This window comes from Pezoporus wallicus, unplaced genomic scaffold (assembly GCF_028554395.1).
Source record: "Pezoporus wallicus isolate ANWC-B61680 ecotype Strahan unplaced genomic scaffold, APGP_CSIRO_Pwel_v1 contig_11994, whole genome shotgun sequence".
Taxonomy (NCBI): Eukaryota; Metazoa; Chordata; class Aves; order Psittaciformes; family Psittacidae; genus Pezoporus; species Pezoporus wallicus.
Window position 1 is genome coordinate 58,597 of NW_026635733.1, and position 18,203 is coordinate 76,799.

An 18,203-nucleotide genomic window follows, 5' to 3' on the forward strand; every position below is an offset into this window, starting at 1 on the left:
CCCCTCCGCGCCGCCGTGTCCCTGCTGGCGCCGCCATGCTGCGACCGCCCTGCCGCTGCCTGCCGCGCCCGCTCCGCCGCGCCGCCTGCACCGGGCCCGGCCGCCGCCTCCTGCTCTCCACGCCCATCTTCTACGTTAACGGGCCGCCGCACATCGGGCACCTCTACTCCGCACTGCTCGCCGACGCACTGCATCGGCACCGCGGCCTCCGCGGCGCCGGCCCTAGCCGCCTCTCCACTGGTGAGTGCGCGCCCGCTGGGCGCCGCGGCTGCCCCGCGCCCTCTGCCTGTGCCCGGGGCTGACCCGCCTCCCACGGGGCTGTTCCCTTTCCCCGTGTCCCGAGGCCCGTGGGGGGGTGGTTGCTCCCGCTTCCCCCGCTCTGCAGCACCCCGCTCGCTGCCCTTGCAGGGACCGACGAGCACGGGCTGAAGATCCAGCAGGCTGCGGCCGCCGCAGGAGCATCGCCCCCGGAGCTCTGCGAGCGCGTCTCGGGCCTCTTCCGCCAGGCCTTGGCCCAGGCCGGCGTCTCCTTCACCGACTTCACCCGCACCAGCCAGCCCCGGCACCAGCGAGCTGTGCAGTGCTTCTGGGGAGCCCTCCGGGACGGCGGCACCCTCTACAAAGGCTCTTACGAGGGCTGGTACTGTACCCCCGAGGAGTGCTTCCTGCCCGAGAGCCAGCTGGCCGAGGGCAGGGATGCGCAGGGGCGCCCCTGCAAGGTGTCGCTGGAGAGCGGCCATCAGGTACCGGCGCCGTCCCGCTCCCACGGACACAGCGCTCGGTGCTTTGCTGTGGCCAAATCTGGGGGTGTTTAAAGCTTCCTGCGGCCTTTTGTGCTTTACATCAGCCGAGGCTTGCCCGTATCTCGCGGAATGTCTTCTCTGTGTCTGTAGTGGTGTGTGGGGAGCAGGGGAGCACTGCCAAAGCCCCACATTTCAGCCATGGGAAGGATTCAGCTGGGGCTGGCTTTGCAGTCTGCTGGCCTGGAAACGGGGTTTGAAGGTGGTGATGAGAGGAGTTTGCTGTGCAGAAGGGTGAAGGTGTTCGGGGCGGGGGGGGGGGGGTCACTTCTGCTTTGCCATTTGGCTTCTGGACAGCTTCTGTCGGTTTTGTTATGTGGGTTTCAGCCCTCCATAAACCATTGTAACACTACAGGCCTGTGCTCTGGCGAGATGATTGCACAGTGATGCAGCCAGGAGTGCGGTGCCTGACCTGGAGTCTCTGCCACTGCATTTTCTGGGGTGTCAGGACTTACGTGGTTTAATCCAGCAGTTGCAGATAATTGTTTCAGAGGTAGGCAGAGGTTATGCTCCTGTGATATTTGTATGAGGCTGGGGCACACGAGTATTGGTTCACACAGAAAGGGATGTGTAGCACCTAATGTAGTTAGAAAAGGGATAAGTTTTCAGCCCAGGAAATTATTATATCTAAAATAGAGTCAGCAGGCTTCAGAGGCAAATTGAGGACAATTACCTGCCTTAGCTGCCTGGCAAACTGTCCAAGAGAAACAGTGTGGATGGGGGAGAGAAGGTCTTGCAAGGTGGTGTGAGAGGAGTGCTGTCAGTGCTGTAACACAGTGACAGGCTAACAAAGTTAGCAGCTGAGATGCACAAATGCTTCAACTGGGGGAAAGGAGGAAAGTAGCGCCCAGGAGAAGGGCAAAGCATGTGCCCGGGGTGTTCCTGAGCAGTAATTAACTATGTTATGTTGCCTTCTCATTTTTATTGCATAACTATGCTTGTAATTCTTGCCTGATGAAGGCAGAATACCTTCCTGGCAGGCAGGAAGGTATTCAGGTATTCCTTCCCTGGGGGCATGAGCACCTTCAGAAGTTGCTGCTGAGCCATCCCAAGTGCCTGAGGCCTCAGGGGGTGTCTGGGGAGAGCAGGTTCTTGCTGGTCGTAGAAGGCTGCTGGGGGTTCATGTGTATTGGGAGCACACCTGAAGGCAGAGGGAATGTGGGACAGCCGTTTGCTGAGAACGCTGCCTGCAAATTGGGAAGTTGTTTGTGGCACATTTCCACTGTCATTCTTTCTGCTCCTACCTTCCCAGGTGCACTGGACCAAAGAGGAGAATTACATGTTCAGGCTGTCAGCGTTCCGGGATCCTCTGTGGAAGTGGCTCCAGGAGAACCCACACGCCATCTCCCCTGACCCTTTCTACCAGCGTGTGCTGCGCTGGCTGGAAGAGGACTTGCCAGACTTGTCGGTCTCTCGGGAGAGCAGCCGGCTGCAGTGGGGTATCCCTGTCCCTGGTGACCCAACACAAACTATTTACGTGTGGGTAGATGCCCTGGTGAACTACTTGAGCGTGGTGGGCTACCCCACAGCCCATGGGGAGTGGTGGCCGGCTGCACACCACGTTGTGGGCAAGGACATTCTCAAGTTCCATGCTGTTTACTGGCCAGCTCTGCTGATGGCAGCGGGGCTGCAGCCCCCTGAGCAGATCCTTGTGCACTCCCACTGGACTGTCCGCGGGCAGAAGATGTCCAAAAGCCTGGGCAACATGGTTGACCCCTTCTCCTGTATGGAACAGTACACTGTGGATGGGTTTCGGTACTTCCTGCTAAGACAGGGTGTGCCTGAGCGGGACTGTGATTACTACCATGAGAAGGTACTTAAGGTGGTGAATTCAGAACTGGCAGATGCACTTGGGGGGCTTCTGAATCGGTCCACAGCCCTCAGCATTAACCCCAGCAACACCTACCCTTGTTTCTCAGAGTCTTGTTTTCCAAAGGTCTCAGATTCCAGGGAGGCAACAGGCACGGGCAGAGTTTCTGCTGAAGACTACGAGCTCCTGACATCCGTGGCTTCTCTGCCTCTGCAGGTGGCTGGTTACTTTGAGGGTTTCCAGATCTACAAGGCTTTAGAATGTATCACCCTGTGTGTAAGGCAGACCAACAGTTTCTTCCAGAGGCACAGGCCGTGGAAACTTGACCGGAAAGACCCTGCTGAGCAGCTCTGGCTTGACACCATCATCCACGTCACTCTGGAATGCCTGCGCATCTTTGGGACTCTACTGCAGCCCGTGATCCCACACACTGCAGACAAGCTGCTGTCCAGGCTGGCTGTTGAGCCACAAGAGAGAGCTCTCTCCAGTTTGACGTTTCTACCTCGCTACAGTGGGAAGCCATGTCCCTTTGAGGGGAGGCAGCTTGGACCTGATACTGGCGTCTTATTTCACAGACTAGAGAAGTCAAGGGAGCATCAGAGAGAAACCAAGAGGCCATAGTCCCTGGCACAGAGCTCCTGCAAATAAAAACCTCCGGGAATTCCAGAGAATGTTGTCTTTCTTAAAGCACGTTCCTCCCATCTCTTGGAGGGGTATGAAGTGGATGAGGGGAAACCAGGACGATGCAGGGCTGTGCTGCGCTGCCCAGGCGACCGGCTCAGGCCTCTGCCCGCCACGGGAGGGCGGGTGACGGGTAGGGTGACAGCGAGGTGCGGTACATGGTGTGGGGGCGTGGCCGTGCTGTGCCGTGGCCGGTACGCGGGGCGGTGCCTTGCCGGAAGCGGAGGCGCGGGATGGCGGCGGGGGTCGGTGGGCGGCCGCCGGGCCCCGACTCCTCTCTGGAGCCGTACGTGCAGACCCGCATCTTCAAGATCATTGTGATCGGAGACTCGAACGTGGGCAAGACGTGCCTGACCTTCCGGTTCTGCGGGGGCACCTTCCCCGGGCAGACCGAGGCCACCATCGGTGTGGACTTCCGCGAGAAGACGGTGGAGATCGAGGGGGAGCGCATCAAGGTGGGCACGGCAGCGCCGGCCAGTCCCTACCCCATCCCCTGCCCCATCGCTTGTCCCATCCCCTGTCCTGGGCCCTGCCCCAGGTGCTGAACACCTCCTGGGGGCTTTCCCATCCCCAGCCAAGCTCTGAGGAGTGGAGCAGGGATGGTTTCTCCTCCCCGTGCTGCAGAGATGCTTTCCGAGCCCATCTCTGTTGCCTTGTCACTGCCTATGGCGTTTGCTTGAGCTGGCAGCTCAAGATGGCTCAGGGTGCACCGCGGCCGTCTTGCCCTCCGGCCCCAGAGTGCCCTGAGAGTTCTTGTGCCATGGGAGAGGTGGAGCCGAGGATGAGCTGTGCAGAAACCAGTGTGGTTTCAGGAGCAGATGGCTGTGGACTGCCAGGCCAGGAGACAGTGGGCTCCGCAGCTGCGGTATTAATGCTGCAGGTGGCTCTTGGCGAGCACGGGGAGGGTGTCATCTCAGCAGCATTAGAATAGGCTGAATTCATGGATTCCCAGCCTGATTTGGTTGGCAGGGACTTTAAAGCTCATCCAGCTCCAGCCACGAGCAGGGACACCTTCCACTAGACCACACTGCTCCAAGCTCCATCCAACCTGGAAGTGCATCCTTTACCTTCTGGTGATACTGTGTAGTTCAGCCAAGGGTACTACTCACTGCCTTCATTGCTAGGTCACACTGCTGGTTCACCTCCAACCTGGTGTCCATCAGGACCCCCAAGTCCTGTCTTGCAAAGCCACTTCCAAGCTGGGTGCTCCCCAGCATGTCCTGGGGCATGGAGTTGTTCTTCCCCAGGACAGGAGTTGGCAGTTCTCTGTTGAACTTCATGAGGGTGCTGTTAGTGCATTTCTCCAGGCTTTTGAGGTCCCTTTAGACAGCAGCATGACTGTCTCTCCTCTTAGCCATGCAGAGCTCCGTGCCCTCCTGCTGGTCTCACACAAAAGGTGATTCCCCATCATCTTTGCCCTAACTCTTCTATACAGACCTCTGTGTAATTGTTGGGGTTCTCTTTAATGGCATAGGGTTAGGTGGAAGAATGTCCTGATTTGGCTCAAGAATGTTTGTGAGAAGTATTTTGTGCAATTTTTCTGTGGTGGGGATGGTTGGCCAAGTGTACTGGGAAAAGGCTGAGAAGCAGGGAGCACTGCTTCCTGAATCATAGAATCCCAGACTGGTTTGGGCTAAAGGGACCTTAAAGCTCCTCCAGTTCCAACCCCTGTCACGGGCAGGGGCACCTTCCACTAGAGCAGCTTGTTCCAAGCCCGTGTCCAACCTGGCCTTGAACACTGCCAGGAATGGGGCAGCCACAGCTTCTCTGGGCACCCTGTGCCAGCGCCTCAGCACCCTCACAGGGAAGAGCTTCTGCCTAAGAGTTCATCTCAGTCTCCCCTCTGGCAGGTTAAAGCCATTCCCCTTGGCCTGTCCCTATAGGGCCTTGTAAATGCAAGTGCTGAGGGATCTCTCTCTTACTAGATGAGCTGTGCTTGCTTGGTGGAATTACATAAGCATGTTCCCTGTCACATACAGCCTTGGGCACTGTCAGTGTAGGACAAAAGCTTGTGTAACTCATCCACTGATCCTGGTTCATGTGGTAAACTGCCTCTCCCTGCAAGGCTCACTGCCTGCGCTTCCTCAGGCTGAGGTGCTGTGGTTGGAAGGGCCTGTGGGAAGCAATCCCACATCTTCCTGCAGGGAGCTTGGTGAGCAGCCTGCCTCAGGGCGACACGCAGCGCTCCCGCAGCCTTCCTTCTCTCCTGCTTTGCTTCCCAGGTGCAAGTGTGGGACACAGCTGGCCAGGAGAGGTTTCGGAAGAGCATGGTGGAGCACTACTACCGCAATGTGCATGCTGTCGTCTTTGTTTATGATGTCACAAAGATGTCGTCCTTCACCAACCTCAAGACATGGATTGAGGAGTGCAATGGGCATGCGGTGTCCCCCACTGTCCCTAGGGTGCTCGTTGGCAACAAGTGTGACTTGAAAGACCTGATCCAAGTGCCATCCAGCATGGCCCTCAAATTCGCCGACGCTCACAATATGCTTTTGTTTGAGACCTCGGCCAAGGACCCTAAGGAGAGCCAGAACGTGGATGCGATCTTCATGTGCCTGGCCTGCCGGCTGAAGGCGCAGCGCTCGCCGCCCTGCCGGGACCTGGAGGGCTGGTCGGGCCAGGCCCGCAGGCTGGAGCCAGCGCACACCACCAGCAGTAAAACCTGCCCGTGCTGAGCGGGACCGGCGGCACGGCCCCGGCCGCGTTCATCCCAATAAAGTCTCTGCGGCTCCAGGCAACTCTGGGTCTTGCTTTGCGCGGCTCGGCAGCGCTCGGGCTCGGCTACGCTCGGCTGCGCTCGGCTCCGGCTCGGCTGCGCGCATGCGCAGTGTGCGGCGGCGCCGCCATGAAGTAGGTGTGCGGGGCGCGGAGGAGGGAAGGGGGGAGAAGGTGCGCGGCCTGGTCCCCGTCCCCGTCCCCGTCCCCGTCCCCGTCCCCGTCCCCGTCCCCGTCCCCGAGCTGAATGTGCCCCCCGCCTTCAGCCCCCTGACGAAGGTGAAGCTGATCAACGAGCTAAACGCGAGGGAGGCGGAGCTGGGCGTGCAGGAGGCGGTCTCGTGGCACGCGGAGTACAAGGACAGCGCCTGGATCTTCATCGGTACGGCCGAGGAGGGCTGGGGCTGGGGGGTCCGGGTCAGGGTCCGGGCCAGGGCCTACGCAGTGCCCGTGTCCCGTTCCTCCCTGCCTCTTTCCCCGCAGGCGGGCTGCACTACGAGCTGACAGAGGGCGATGTCATCTGCGTGTTCTCGCAGTAAGTGCGCAGCCCCCAGGCCCGCCACGCCCCTGCCGCTGCCTCGGGTGCTCAGGAGTGTGTTGCAGGTACGGGGAGGTCGTCAACATCAACCTGGTGAGGGATAAGAAGACCGGAAAGTCCAAAGGCTTCTGCTTTCTGTGCTATGAGGACCAGAGGAGCACCATCCTCGCTGTTGATAACTTCAATGGGATCAAGGTGAGGGAGCAGCCTGGGAAGCAGGTCTGTCTGTGTGTCACCCTCGTGTGGCTCCTGTAATGCTGCCTCACATCAGCCAGGAGCCCTCGCCACCCACAGCATGTGGGGAGCTGGGCTGTGCCCTCGCTAACAGCAGGACTCCCCTCGTAGATCAAAGGAAGGACAATTCGAGTGGACCATGTGGCCAACTATCGGCCTCCCCAGGACTCTGATGACTTGGATGATGTTACAAAAAACCTCCATGCAAAGGGTTGTGGAGTTAAAACCCCACCTCATACGTCCTCTGATTCCCTGTCAGAAGATGATGGTGTGCCTGTAAAAAAGCCAAAAGGTGAGGTGTGCTCCTGCAGCCCTGACCCCCAGTGGGAGCCTCTGCACAGAGCCCTTGGCCTTGAGAGGGCCCTTTCCTCAGGGAAGCACCGAGGGTGGGTGGACTCTTGAAAAGAGGAGGGGGGGGCTGTGTTTTGGGAAGCATGGAGAGGGAAGGCTTAGGAAGAGCACCACTTCACATCTGAATGCTGCTGCTGTATGAGTGGAGTGCTGCAGGTGGATGGGATGGCCATTGTGGCCTGTGTGAGACAACCTAATTGAACAGAACATAAAGCAGCAGATCTGGAGAAGCTTCTGTGGCTGGAAGCTGAAGTCAAAGGCGGCGGGTGGAGTGTGGACTGGGTGGACTTCAAAGGTTCTTTCTAGCCCCAAGTGCACCTAAAAATGCAGCACAAGGTAAACCCAACCGAGCGCCTGAATACCTCCTGTTCTTAGGGGCTGCAGCAGGTTTTGTGAAATATAGAGTACCTCCACAGTGACTTGAACGAATGTAAAGGACCAGCCCATGCAGCTGCAGTGATGCATTTTTAGCAGCTGTTGGGTTTATTTTTCATCCATGCAACAGAGATCTTGGAAAAGTTACCCTAGCTGGAGCAAGCGGGGTGCCAGAAGCAGGGACTTGTAGGAGCTGCTTAATGTGGCTTGCTAGTGACTGCTGGGCAGCATGCACCTGTGATTACAGCAAGGACACAACCTGGTGAGCACTAAAGAAGGAATTAGGATGGCTGAGGCTGGAGGAGAGAAGCATCAAGGTTGGAAGTGGAATGGGATCACTAAGGGGGATGAAGGCTGCGTAGCTTGGAGGGGGAGAGCTTAAATGGGAGGGAGCTGGAGAGTCAGAGTGGTGCCTGTGGGACTGTCCATCCCAGACACAAACCGTGTATTGCAGAGAGCAGAGAGGAGTGGCCGCAGGCGAGCTCCCAGCCTGGGAAGAGAGCGCCGTCCGTGGAGGAGGCACATCCCAGGATCAAGATTAAGAAGGAGAAGGAGGACCCAGCCTACGAGCGCTACGCCAGCGGGAGCCAGCAGCCCTGGAGGGGCTCCGAGAGGAAGCCTGCAAGCAGGACACAGCGGGAAGAGGACGAGCGGAGGCACCAGAGGCCCCTGGAGAGGAGAGGGGAGAGGAGCTGCCAGGAGCAGCGGGGCCAAGGCGGGTTGTGGGAAGGCAGGCGGGAGGAGGCTGGCAGGAGGGGTGAGTGTTTCGGTAGCCGCCGGGGAGAATGTCCTGAGGGTGGCCGGGCCCGGGAGCACAGCCCCCGGGAGCTCTGGCACCGGGAGCGCAGCTCCACCAGGGGTTCCAGCCGCTGCTGACACCCCAGAACCTGCTTGGAGCCTCCCCAGGGACCTCCAACCGCTTCCACTTGGGTTCTTGTTCCCTCCTGGGCCAGGGCTCTCCTCACCACTGTGGTGTGGACCAGGACATTCCTTAGTTGCTGTCTCTGGCCCTTCCTGCAGCCATGGACTCTCATCAGGATGCTGCACTGCATTGTGGAGGTGGTCCCTGGGAGCAGCAGCAGCATCCCATTCCCAAAATACCTGGGTCTATAGAGGTGTCCCCCTTGTGCACTGTTGGGAGAGACAGGCTGGTACCTTGTTGGCCTCATATGCCGGGACTGGGTCCAGCACTGTCCAGCACCATGCCTGGATCCTGTGCTGCATCCCCAGGGCTGCACTGCTGCAGTGGAGCTGTTTACTGTTGGTTTGCATTTTGGTTTAAATGACTTTTATTAAAACGTTACCTGTTAACTCAGCGGTCACCTTGGAGCAGCATTTGTTTCCTGGTGTCATGGCTGGGAGATGCTGACACGGTGTGCAGTGATGGGGGGACGTTCATAAAATCATAGCGTGGTTTGGGTTAAAGGGACCTTAAAGCTCCTCCAGTTCCACCCCTCTGCCACGGGCAGGCACCCCTTCCACTAGAGCAGCTTGCTCCAAGCCCGTGTCCAACCTGGCCTTGAACACTGCCAGGAATGGGGCAGCCACAGCTTCTCTGGGCACCCTGTGCCAGCGCCTCAGCACCCTCACAGGGAAGAGCTTCTGCCTAAGAGCTCATCTCAGTCTCCCCTCTGGCAGGTTAAAGCCATTCCCCTTGGCCTGTCCCTACATCCCGTGTCCCAAGTCCCCCTCCAGCTTTCCTGCAGCCCCTTCAGGCACTGGAGCTGCTCTAAGGTCTCCCCTTCAGGAGCCTTCTCTTCTCCAGACTGACCCAGCCCAGCTCTCTCAGCCTCGCTTCCGAGCGAGGGGGCTGCTGCCGCACTTCGTTAGTCCCAGAAATACCCGCTCCGCCCGCCGGGGGAGCGGGGCGGATGGAGCTTAGCGCAGCCCGCGCTTCCGGATCCGGTGGTTCCGGGCTCCGCCCGCGCCGCCGCTCTCCGCCATGCCATGTCCGCGCTGAGCTGGAAACCCTTCGTGTACGGCGGGCTCGCCTCTATCGTGGCCGAGTTCGGTGAGGCGGGGGCCGGGCCGGGGAGGGCCGGAGCGGGCGGGCGGGCCGCGGCCGCTGACAGGCGCTGTCCCCGCAGGCACGTTCCCTGTGGACCTCACCAAGACGCGCCTGCAGGTGCAGGGCCAGAGCGCCGATGCGCGGTTCCGCGAGGTCCGGTACCGGGGCATGTTCCACGCCCTCTTCCGCATCTGCCGGGAGGAGGGCGGCCGCGCTCTCTACTCAGGGTAAGCGCCGGGGGACGGGAGCCACCGGACCGGGAAGCCCTCACCCGCCCGGGGAACGTCCTTCCGGACCCAGGAATCCCGCCCGGCCCGGGTCCGGCCCGCCCCAACCCTGTGCCTGTTCTGCCTGTCCCGGCCCCCCCGTCCCGCTTCGGGAATCCGTTTTCATCCCGGTTTGGGCCCCCCCTGCCCGTCCCGGGGCCAGGCAGCGGTGCTGCTGTGCCTCCTGGAGACTCCCGGTCTTCCCGAGATACAGAGCAGGGAATTGTGTGCCAAGGCCAAGGCTCCCGTGGGTGCTGGGCTCCCGTGCTGTAGGTATGGGGGCATCTGAGACGCTTCCAGGTCAGCCAGAGTTACCCTGTGTTCCTGGGGTTATTACAGGCTCCCAGGGTTGTTACCCTGTGCTTCCTGTTCTGCTGCGCTGCTGGGGGAGGTGGGGTGTGTGTGGTCTAGGTTGTGCCCCTTGGTGGTGATGGGGAGTGCTCCATGCTGGGCCCGCAGGGAGAACCAACCCAGTGTGTTGTCTGTCCCCCCAGGATCGCCCCTGCCCTGCTAAGACAGGCATCCTACGGCACCATAAAGATCGGCATCTACCAGAGCTTGAAGCGGCTCTTTGTGGATCGCATGGAAGGTTCGTGTGGGTGAGCGTGGCACCTTCAGCCTCACCAAGGTGCCCTGCGAGGTCTTGTACTCTCTGTGCAGTCCAGTTTTCCTCATTCCTTTCTCTGTCCTTCCTAGCTATGATTCCCACAGGAACAGAGTTATTGCTACTGTGTTGTTACTCTGTGCTGTGGTTCTGTTTGTGGGGTAATAGCCAGAACCTGCTTGGTTCTGTTTGTGGGGTAATAGCCAGGATGGGCTTCCACACAGGCGGGAATCTGGGTGTGCTTGGTGCTGCCCACAGCCCCAGCCAGCCCCCTCCCTGCTCCCCCCACCCTCCCAGCTCTTTTCTTTCCCCAGCCTTTATTTCTGCTTTGCAGAGCCAAACCCAAAGGTATTGTGGCCCCAGGCTCATCTTTTAGGTTTAGTCTCGGTGAAGGCATACAGCCATCTGTACATCAGTTGTTACGTGGGTTGAAAGCTCCAGCAGCGAGTCCCTGCAATTTTCCTGCTGGAGCCCGTGAGCCCGTGTGCTTGAATGTGGCGCATCCAGATAGTTGTACTGTCCGGCTCTGTAGCCATGGCTCCAGCTGGGATACAGCCAATGCTCCTGACCTGTGCACCTCTGGGAATGGGGAGTTGGCTCCCATCAAGAGCAGAGCAGCGGGAGCCTGGTACATGTTCACTGAAGGAGCACCACGATGTGCATGTGCACTTTTAATCCCTGGTGTGACACGGGTGAATCCCGTCATAGCATCGTCGAATAGTTAGGGTTGGAAAGCACCTTAAGATCATCCAGTTCCAACGCCCCTGCCATGGGCAGGAGCACCTCCCACTAAACCATGGCACCCAAGGCTCTGTCCAACCTGGCCTTGAACACCACCAGGGATGGAGCATTCCCAGCTTCCCTGGGCAGCCCATTCCAGTGCCTCACCACCCTGACAGTAAAGAATTTCTTCCTTATATCCAATCTAAACTTCCCCTGTTTTAACCCATTACTCCTTGTCCTGTCACTATAGTCCCTAATGAATAGTCCCATCCCCAGCATCCCTGTAGCACCCCTTCAGGTACTGGAAGGCTGCTATGAGGTCTCCATGCTGCCTTCTCTTCTCCAGGCTGAACAGCCCCAACGTGCTCAGGCTATTTTCGTACGGGAGGTGCTCCAGTCCCCTGATCATCCTTGTGGCCTCCTCTGGACTTGTTCCAACAGTTCCATGTCCTTTTTATGTTGAGGGCACCAGAGCTGCACACAATGCTCCAGGTGAGGTCTCACAAGAGCAGAGCAGAGGGGCAGGATCACCTCCTTCGACCTGCTGGTCACGCTCCTTTTGATGCAGCCCAGGATACGGTTGGTTTCTGGGCTGCAAGCGCACACTGAAGCCGGCTCATGTTCATTTTCTCATCCACCAACACCCCCAAGTCCTTCTCCTTGGGCTGCTCTGAATCTCTTCTCTGCCCAACCTGTAGCTGTGCCTGGGATTGCTCCGACCCAGGTGCAGGACTCTGCACTTGTCATGGTTAAACTCCATGAGGTCGGCATTAGCCCACCTCACAAGCGTGTCGAGGTCCCTCTGGATGGCATTCCTTCCCTCCAGGGTATCAACCCAACCACACAGCTCGGTGTCATCGGCAAACTTGCTGAGGGCGCACTCAATCCCACTGTCCATGGCAGCGACAAAGATGTTGAACAAGACCGGTCCCAACACCGATCCCTGAGGGACCCCACTCGTTACTGGTCTCCAGCCGGACATTGAGCCATTGACCATAACTCTTTGTGTGCAGCCATCCAGCCAGTTCTTTATCCACCCAGTGGTCCATCCATCAAATTGATGTCTCTCCAATTTAGAGACAAGGATGTCGTGTGGGACAGTGTTGAGTGCTTTGCACAAGTCCAGGTAGATGCCATCAACTGCTCCACCTCTGTCCATCAGTTCTGTAGCCCCATCATAGAAGGCCACCAAATTGGTCAGGCAGGATTTCCCCTTAGTGAAGCCATGCTGGCTGTCACCAAGCACCTTGTTGATTTTCATGTGCCTTAGCATGCCTGCCAGGAGAATCTGCCCCAAGATTTTGCCAGGTGCAGAGGTGAGACTGACTGCTCTGTAATTCCCCTGTCACACCATTCCAGCCCAGGAAGGGGTGCCCGGGCCGGTCGGCAGCACCGTGAGGACCAGGAGCACGTGGGAGCCTCTTTCCAGGGCTGCTCTGCTCTGCAGTGCTGCCTCCCCGGTGCGTGGTGCTGTGCCTGTGCAGCACCATGCGCCTCCTCGCTGCCTGTGGCAGCGGCTCCACCTGTGAGTACCCTTCTCTGAATGTTTGTCTCCCTGCAGGCCTGGGGCAGACAGTGGCCTGGCCTCCTCTGGGAATTGCAGTGGTCAGTACCAGCAAAGGGTTGTGCCTTTTCTCAACATAACCAACACCCTAATACTGGGCCTGGAAGTCTTGGATTATTCCCCCTGGAACTAATCACATCTAACTCTCTGCCTGGGTGCCTGCTCTCGGCTCTCTTGAGGTGGCTGCATAGTCTGAGCGTGGCCAACTAGGGCTCCAGATCAAACCAATCGGCATCAGGTTGCCTTGAGAAGCATTAGGCTGCCCCTTTCTGTCTCCCTCTGCCTTGGCTTGAATCCATCATGATGCCATTGCTGGACACTGAAATCTCAGTTAATTGTCCAAAATGTCCATGTCCCTCAGACTGTCTGATGAGCTGGATCCACCAGTGAGACCTGCTTCTCCCTGAGCGTGTCACTGAGTGTTCCAGCTGCTCTTTCCAACTCTGCCAGGCGTGGGGACAGATCTGCTGTGAGCTGATGGCACTGGCCAGCCTCTGCTCGTGCACCTTCACCGTGTGATTTGTGAGCTGAGCTCCTCTGCTGTTCCCAGTTTCTTGCTTGCTCAATGCAATCCATGCACCTTCCCTTCCGCTCTTTAGGATTTCTCTTCTTTGTTGCAGATGAAACGTTGCTGATCAATGTCATCTGTGGGGTGGTTTCAGGGGTGATCTCCTCTGCGCTTGCCAACCCGACAGATGTGCTAAAGGTAGGAACGTGTCTGGAGAGAGCTCCTGCTGGGCTGAGGTTTGACATGTGGAAGGTGCTGCTCTCCGGTGCAGGGAGGAGCTGTCTTCTGGCAGCAGTTCTGCTCATCTGGGGCCTTATTGATGGGGGCAGAAGCAATAAACAGACTTAAGAATGGTGATGAGGTGGAGGCTGTTGCTGTCCCCATGCGGGGAGTGGTGTCTCCTCCAGGCTGTTCTTCCCATCACTGAGCTTGTGTATCTCATGTTTCTTTCAGATCCGAATGCAGGCTCAAGGCAGTTTGTTCCAGGGGGGCATGATTGGCAGCTTCATTGACATCTACCAGCAGGAGGGTACCCGAGGCCTCTGGAGGGTGAGCGTTGGCTGTGGAGCCCCCTCCACTAGTAGCAGAACTAGCAGCTCACTACTCTTGGGTGCAGCTGTCAAGGAGAACTATGAACCAAGGGGAGTAGTAGAGTTACAAGCAGAAGCACAGCTGTGGTGGGGATGGGGCCTGTGTCACAGCAGCCTCAGTGCTGGGCCAGGCAGACCTGGTTTCCAGGGCTGAAATGTGTCTGTGAAGTTTCAGGTACAGGCAGCAGTCAAATTTCTCCCTCTTACGGTCCCTGAAGTCCTTTACAGAAGGTACCTGTGTGGGAAGGGGAGGAGGAATCAGTCAACTGCCAGTGTTGACTCAGTATTTAGAGATTATTTCTCTCTCTAGACACAGACACTGGAGATGGGAAGAGAGACTAGAAAAGATATGAGACCCTCAGTGTTGCTGATGTTTGCTGCAGACAGGACATGGTGCAGAGACAGATCAGTCTTGAGGTGGATTCCAGTGATCAAGCTAGTCATGCTGCTCTCTGGTGTGGGACAGCCACTGTCTCCTCTCTCCAGTTTCCCCTCACGCTGAGGCAGAGATGTTTGTGCTCACCAGCTCTGGCATCACCATCTGGGGAGTTTTGAGCTGGCCTGGGTTAGGCAGGAGCCCAGGAGGAGACTGTCAGGCATTGCATTAGCGCAGCAGGAGCCAGACACCTGAGAAGTACTTTTACTTCTTGCAGCAGCTTTGGGTTTGTTTGGTGAGAAAGCTGCCTGTCCCGATGGCTCATACACAGCTCAACCACATGGGAGGGTTCCTCCAGTCCCAGTGACCAGGAGCTTTCTCATGGGTCTCTGGATTACTTGGATGGCATTAGTCCCTTTGAAATGGCCCAAGTCCACACTGGTGCCATGTTCTCCATGTTCTGCAAGCTCATAGACATTTGCACATCTCGTTCCTGGTGAGGGGTTGCTGGGCTGGCTCTCAGATAGAGGGTGGCTGGTTCCTCTTGCCTAAGCCTTGTAGTTGTTGCAGTAATTGTCTTGCCAATTCCAGATCAATGTCCTGCTGGCAGCAACTCTTCATACGTGAAAATCGAAGTCAGAAGCTTTCACAAAGCTGTTCTGTAGCAAGGGGGAGCTGGAGCCCCACCTGCCTCCTTAGAGTTGCTCCTCTTGGGGTGCAGGATTTCTGGTGTTAAAATGGGTGGGTGCTGTTCGGTGGGGAAAGATGAGTGGATTTTAGCCCGATTCCTGCATGCTCATGGCTGGGAGGAGGGGAGCAGCGAGTAGTTCATCTGCCTGGAGTAACGCTGCCAGGGGCAAGGAGTCCCCTTGAGCTCTGGAGTAAAGCTGGGAGACGGTGAGCTTGACCTCAGAGCTCCAGCTGCGAGGCAGGGCAGGGAGATATGGAGCAGATTGTCAGCAAGAGGCCCCTGAGAGGAAGGAGGGGGATTTGTTAGAGTAGCTGCAGCCCCCAGCTCTGTCTGTGACTGGTGCTTGTGCTCTGTAGGGTGTTGTCCCAACAGCTCAGAGAGCTGCCATTGTGGTCGGCGTGGAGCTGCCGGTCTACGACATCACCAAGAAGCACTTAATCCTGTCGGGGCTGATGGGTGACACCATCTTTGCCCACTTCGTGTGAGTATTTCCTGCTTCACTCTTCAGGCTTGACAGGGGTATGGGAAGCTGAGGGGCAAGGTGGGATTAGGGCTGAGACCTGTTCCCAGAGCCAGTGCTCTGAGCTGCAGAGAGCAGGCTTGGTAATTCAGAGGGATCGGCTGTGTTGGCTGGAGCAGTTCAGTGAGTATCAGCAGGTATTCCCAGGGAGATCTCCCTGGAGAAGGAGCCAGGCAGAAATCATGGAATGTCAGGATGATGTCAGCTCACTGATGTCAGCCACAAACGCTGTTGCTCCATGTGCGTGCCCTGGTATGAGCAAGGCAGGAGCTGCAGATGTGTGACTGTGTAGCAGTCACCTGAAACAACTGCTCTAGCCTGAGGTCCTCGCCTGAGCCAGGGCTGTCAGCTTGCAGGCGTTGCTCTAAAAGCAACAAGGTAAAGAGAGACTTGCAAAGCTTATGAGGCCCTGAGCTTGAGCCATGTTTGAAGTCAGCGTGCTCTGAGCAGGGGATGGGTTAGAGACCTCCCAGAGGCTTTTTTCCACCTACATTTTCATGTTCTTCTGGCAGACACTTGAGGTGCTGCAGTGCTCCTGTCAGGTTTGCCTCCTGTGGGCTGAAGGTAACGAGCACTGCACCATATGTAGAGGGAGGGGACTTGCAGCTGCATGCTCCCTCTTGCTGCTGCCTTTGGCCTTCCTCCCTCCTTCCCCACCCTGAAGAAGTGTTTGCTGTGGTGAGCAGGATGTGCGCTTCTGAGAGGCCGCCTTCAGGTCTGTGTTGCTTTGATGGCACCTGGAGGCACTTGCTGGCCTGCAGTGTACCCTCTGGAGACCAGCAATGGGCCCTGACAAGGGTCTACGTAAGACAAAGCTGAGCATTTCCCTTCTCCTGGAGTGTCTCTCTGGGCTCCTGAAGTTCTCTGCTTGCTTCCTGGGTGGGAACAGGCAGTGCAGCTAATGTCTATTGCAAAGTGCCTGTCATAAAATGCAGTGAAAGGTGTTCTCTTGTGCTGCTGTCCTGCGTGAGCAGGAGCAGTGTGCTCAGAGCTGTTCCTGTCTCTGTTTTGCTGTGTGTGCAGTTCCAGTTTCACCTGTGGGCTGGCTGGCGCCATCGCCTCCAACCCCGTGGACGTGGTGCGGACACGGATGATGAACCAGCGGGCGATCGTGGGCAACACAGAGCTCTATAAGGGCACCCTGGATGGGCTGGTGAAGGTACGGAGGTGCACGAGGTGGGCAGATCCTGTCCTCAGGAGCCTGGGCAGCTCCCAGTGCCACCCACGCTGGTGGGAGCAGTTAGATTTGGCAGGGACAGGATGTGCTCGGTAGTGAGCGCTTTGGACAACCCAGGCCCAGAGTCACCTCCCTGAGGTCACTTGAGCCTCCTCCCAACCTCCTGGGACAGAACTCTGTCAGTGATGCGGTTTGGTTAGGTTCATAGCTAACACAACAGCATCCCCACTGTTGTCTGCTTACTGCAGCATTTGTAAGGGTCCATTGTATGCCACGTGGCATTAGGGAGATGGGCAGAGCATGGATCTGGTGTGTCTCCTAACTCATCTCTTTTCTCCTCCTAGACATGGAAGAGCGAGGGCTTCTTTGCACTCTACAAAGGTTTCTGGCCCAACTGGCTTCGGCTTGGTCCCTGGAACATCATTGTATCCTTCAGCGTGCTGCTGAGGGGTTGTGTGGACAGGGAGGGGAGAACTGAGTTCTCAAGGGGAATGTAGAGTGAACACCCCAATGGGGCACTGTTGTCTTCCTTGTAGCAGCCCAGGGTGTCCCCTTTGACAGACGTAAGCTGTGATGTGGCTGCTGCTGCTTCAAGTGCCAGAGTGCCCCTGGTGTGACTGCAGATGCTGTGGCGAGTGCAGGGACTTGAGGGCAGCAGCACGGTGTTCCCTCTGGACTGGGTGCTCATGAGTGTGTGGCTCGAGACTCCCTTTGCCTGAGCTCCTGAAGATGCTGTGGCTGCTGGATCAGCTTCTGTTCATGAGGAAAGCTTGGGAATGTTCTGCTGCTCCCAGACGGGTGCTGCCGTGCTGCAGAACCAGCACGAGCTCCTCTTGGCCTCTGAAATTGTGTGTGTAATTTAAAGAAGTCTGGGGCTAGAGCCCCCTCCCTTTCTCCATGGTCTGGGCAAGCCTGGCCCGCTTTGCTTCTGGGTCGGTTTTCTCTCTCCCAGTAGCTCCTATTCCTCAGCTCTCTCCCACGTCTGCAGATGAGTTGATGGTGTCTGGAAGAGGCCTCCCCACACTGTGCTGATGCTCTGCCGTCAGCCTGGTCATGCCAGGAGGCTCTGGGGCTGCTCTTGTGCATCTGGCTGAATTCCTTGACATTCCCTTCAGTTTTTTATCACATACGAGCAGCTGAAGCGGCTTCCATTCTGACAGCTGGCTTCAGCCCCCTGAGTCCTCTCCAGGACGTGCAGCAGAGCTTCGCTGTAGCCTTCCTTCATCTCACCATCCCGTGTCTTGCTGTGTTGGTAATTGTGGGTCTGGGCCCTCACCTCCCCAAGTGCACGGTCCCTGGAGCATGCTCTGGCTGAGGAGTACCTGGGAGGCTGGAGGCGGGTGCTGTGTGAGTCTTTGTGTCAGGGCAAGCGTTAAGGGTGTCTGAGCGGGCTTGAGCGGTATCTTCTGTGAAGATCTGGGTGCTCCCGTGGCCTTTGGGTGCTGCCGTGGGGGGTGGTTTGGCTCCTGTGTGCTGCTCGGCCGTGGTGGAGACTGGGCTGGGTGGGTGCTGGCGTGTGTCCTACCTGGAACCTCATTAAATTATTTATTGACTGGTGGCTGAGCCTGTATTTGGGTGGGTTTGCTGCAGGGACCCAGGGCGCCTGCTCCGGCCGCCCCAGGAGGGAGCAGCAGCTATTGCTAATGTTCAGCACACTCCATGGATCTTTCTT

At 57.7% G+C, this 18,203-nt stretch overlaps 4 protein-coding genes across 4 annotated transcripts; all 4 read left to right on the forward strand.

The window, feature by feature from the left end:
* Nucleotides 1–35: 35 nt before the first annotated feature.
* Nucleotides 36–3,297, forward strand: MARS2 (methionyl-tRNA synthetase 2, mitochondrial). Its single transcript, XM_057397983.1, has 3 exons — nucleotides 36–240; nucleotides 409–743; nucleotides 2,053–3,297. The coding sequence occupies exons 1-3, from the start codon at nucleotides 36–38 to the stop codon at nucleotides 3,229–3,231; spliced, it is 1,719 nt and encodes a 572-aa protein (XP_057253966.1). The 3' UTR covers nucleotides 3,232–3,297.
* A 217-nt stretch (nucleotides 3,298–3,514) lies between these two features.
* On the forward strand, nucleotides 3,515–5,989 carry RAB33A (RAB33A, member RAS oncogene family). Its single transcript, XM_057397984.1, has 2 exons — nucleotides 3,515–3,746; nucleotides 5,514–5,989. Exons 1-2 carry the CDS (start codon nucleotides 3,525–3,527, stop codon nucleotides 5,964–5,966), a joined length of 675 nt encoding a protein of 224 aa, XP_057253967.1. The 5' UTR covers nucleotides 3,515–3,524; the 3' UTR covers nucleotides 5,967–5,989.
* A 111-nt stretch (nucleotides 5,990–6,100) lies between these two features.
* Nucleotides 6,101–8,819, forward strand: RBMX2 (RNA binding motif protein X-linked 2). The gene is made up of 6 exons (XM_057397974.1): nucleotides 6,101–6,141; nucleotides 6,273–6,388; nucleotides 6,490–6,541; nucleotides 6,610–6,739; nucleotides 6,890–7,075; nucleotides 7,961–8,819. The coding sequence occupies exons 1-6, from the start codon at nucleotides 6,137–6,139 to the stop codon at nucleotides 8,378–8,380; spliced, it is 909 nt and encodes a 302-aa protein (XP_057253957.1). The 5' UTR covers nucleotides 6,101–6,136; the 3' UTR covers nucleotides 8,381–8,819.
* A 564-nt stretch (nucleotides 8,820–9,383) lies between these two features.
* SLC25A14 (solute carrier family 25 member 14) lies at nucleotides 9,384–18,094 on the forward strand. The gene is made up of 9 exons (XM_057397993.1): nucleotides 9,384–9,515; nucleotides 9,592–9,739; nucleotides 10,273–10,367; nucleotides 13,290–13,375; nucleotides 13,631–13,726; nucleotides 15,191–15,315; nucleotides 16,378–16,513; nucleotides 16,876–16,956; nucleotides 17,647–18,094. Exons 1-9 carry the CDS (start codon nucleotides 9,452–9,454, stop codon nucleotides 17,686–17,688), a joined length of 873 nt encoding a protein of 290 aa, XP_057253976.1. The 5' UTR covers nucleotides 9,384–9,451; the 3' UTR covers nucleotides 17,689–18,094.
* The last annotated feature ends 109 nt before the right edge of the window (nucleotides 18,095–18,203 follow it).

What these genes read in the sequence shown, in the direction of transcription:
- RAB33A (XM_057397984.1), top strand. Translation starts at nt 3,525, where the DNA reads ATGGCGGCGGGGGTCGGTGGGCGGCCGCCGGGCCCCGACTCCTCTCTG. An exon ending in TCGAGGGGGAGCGCATCAAG is followed by an intron (nt 3,747 to 5,513) that starts GTGGGCACGGCA and finishes TTTGCTTCCCAG; the next exon opens with GTGCAAGTGTGGGACACAGC.
- MARS2 (XM_057397983.1), top strand. Translation starts at nt 36, where the DNA reads ATGCTGCGACCGCCCTGCCGCTGCCTGCCGCGCCCGCTCCGCCGCGCC. An exon ending in CCCTAGCCGCCTCTCCACTG is followed by an intron (nt 241 to 408) that starts GTGAGTGCGCGC and finishes CTGCCCTTGCAG; the next exon opens with GGACCGACGAGCACGGGCTG. An exon ending in CGCTGGAGAGCGGCCATCAG is followed by an intron (nt 744 to 2,052) that starts GTACCGGCGCCG and finishes CTACCTTCCCAG; the next exon opens with GTGCACTGGACCAAAGAGGA.
- SLC25A14 (XM_057397993.1), top strand. Translation starts at nt 9,452, where the DNA reads ATGTCCGCGCTGAGCTGGAAACCCTTCGTGTACGGCGGGCTCGCCTCT. An exon ending in CTCTATCGTGGCCGAGTTCG is followed by an intron (nt 9,516 to 9,591) that starts GTGAGGCGGGGG and finishes CTGTCCCCGCAG; the next exon opens with GCACGTTCCCTGTGGACCTC. An exon ending in CTTTGTGGATCGCATGGAAG is followed by an intron (nt 10,368 to 13,289) that starts GTTCGTGTGGGT and finishes TCTTTGTTGCAG; the next exon opens with ATGAAACGTTGCTGATCAAT.
- RBMX2 (XM_057397974.1), top strand. An exon ending in GTCATCTGCGTGTTCTCGCA is followed by an intron (nt 6,542 to 6,609) that starts GTAAGTGCGCAG and finishes AGTGTGTTGCAG; the next exon opens with GTACGGGGAGGTCGTCAACA. An exon ending in TAAAAAAGCCAAAAGGTGAG is followed by an intron (nt 7,076 to 7,960) that starts GTGTGCTCCTGC and finishes TGTATTGCAGAG; the next exon opens with AGCAGAGAGGAGTGGCCGCA.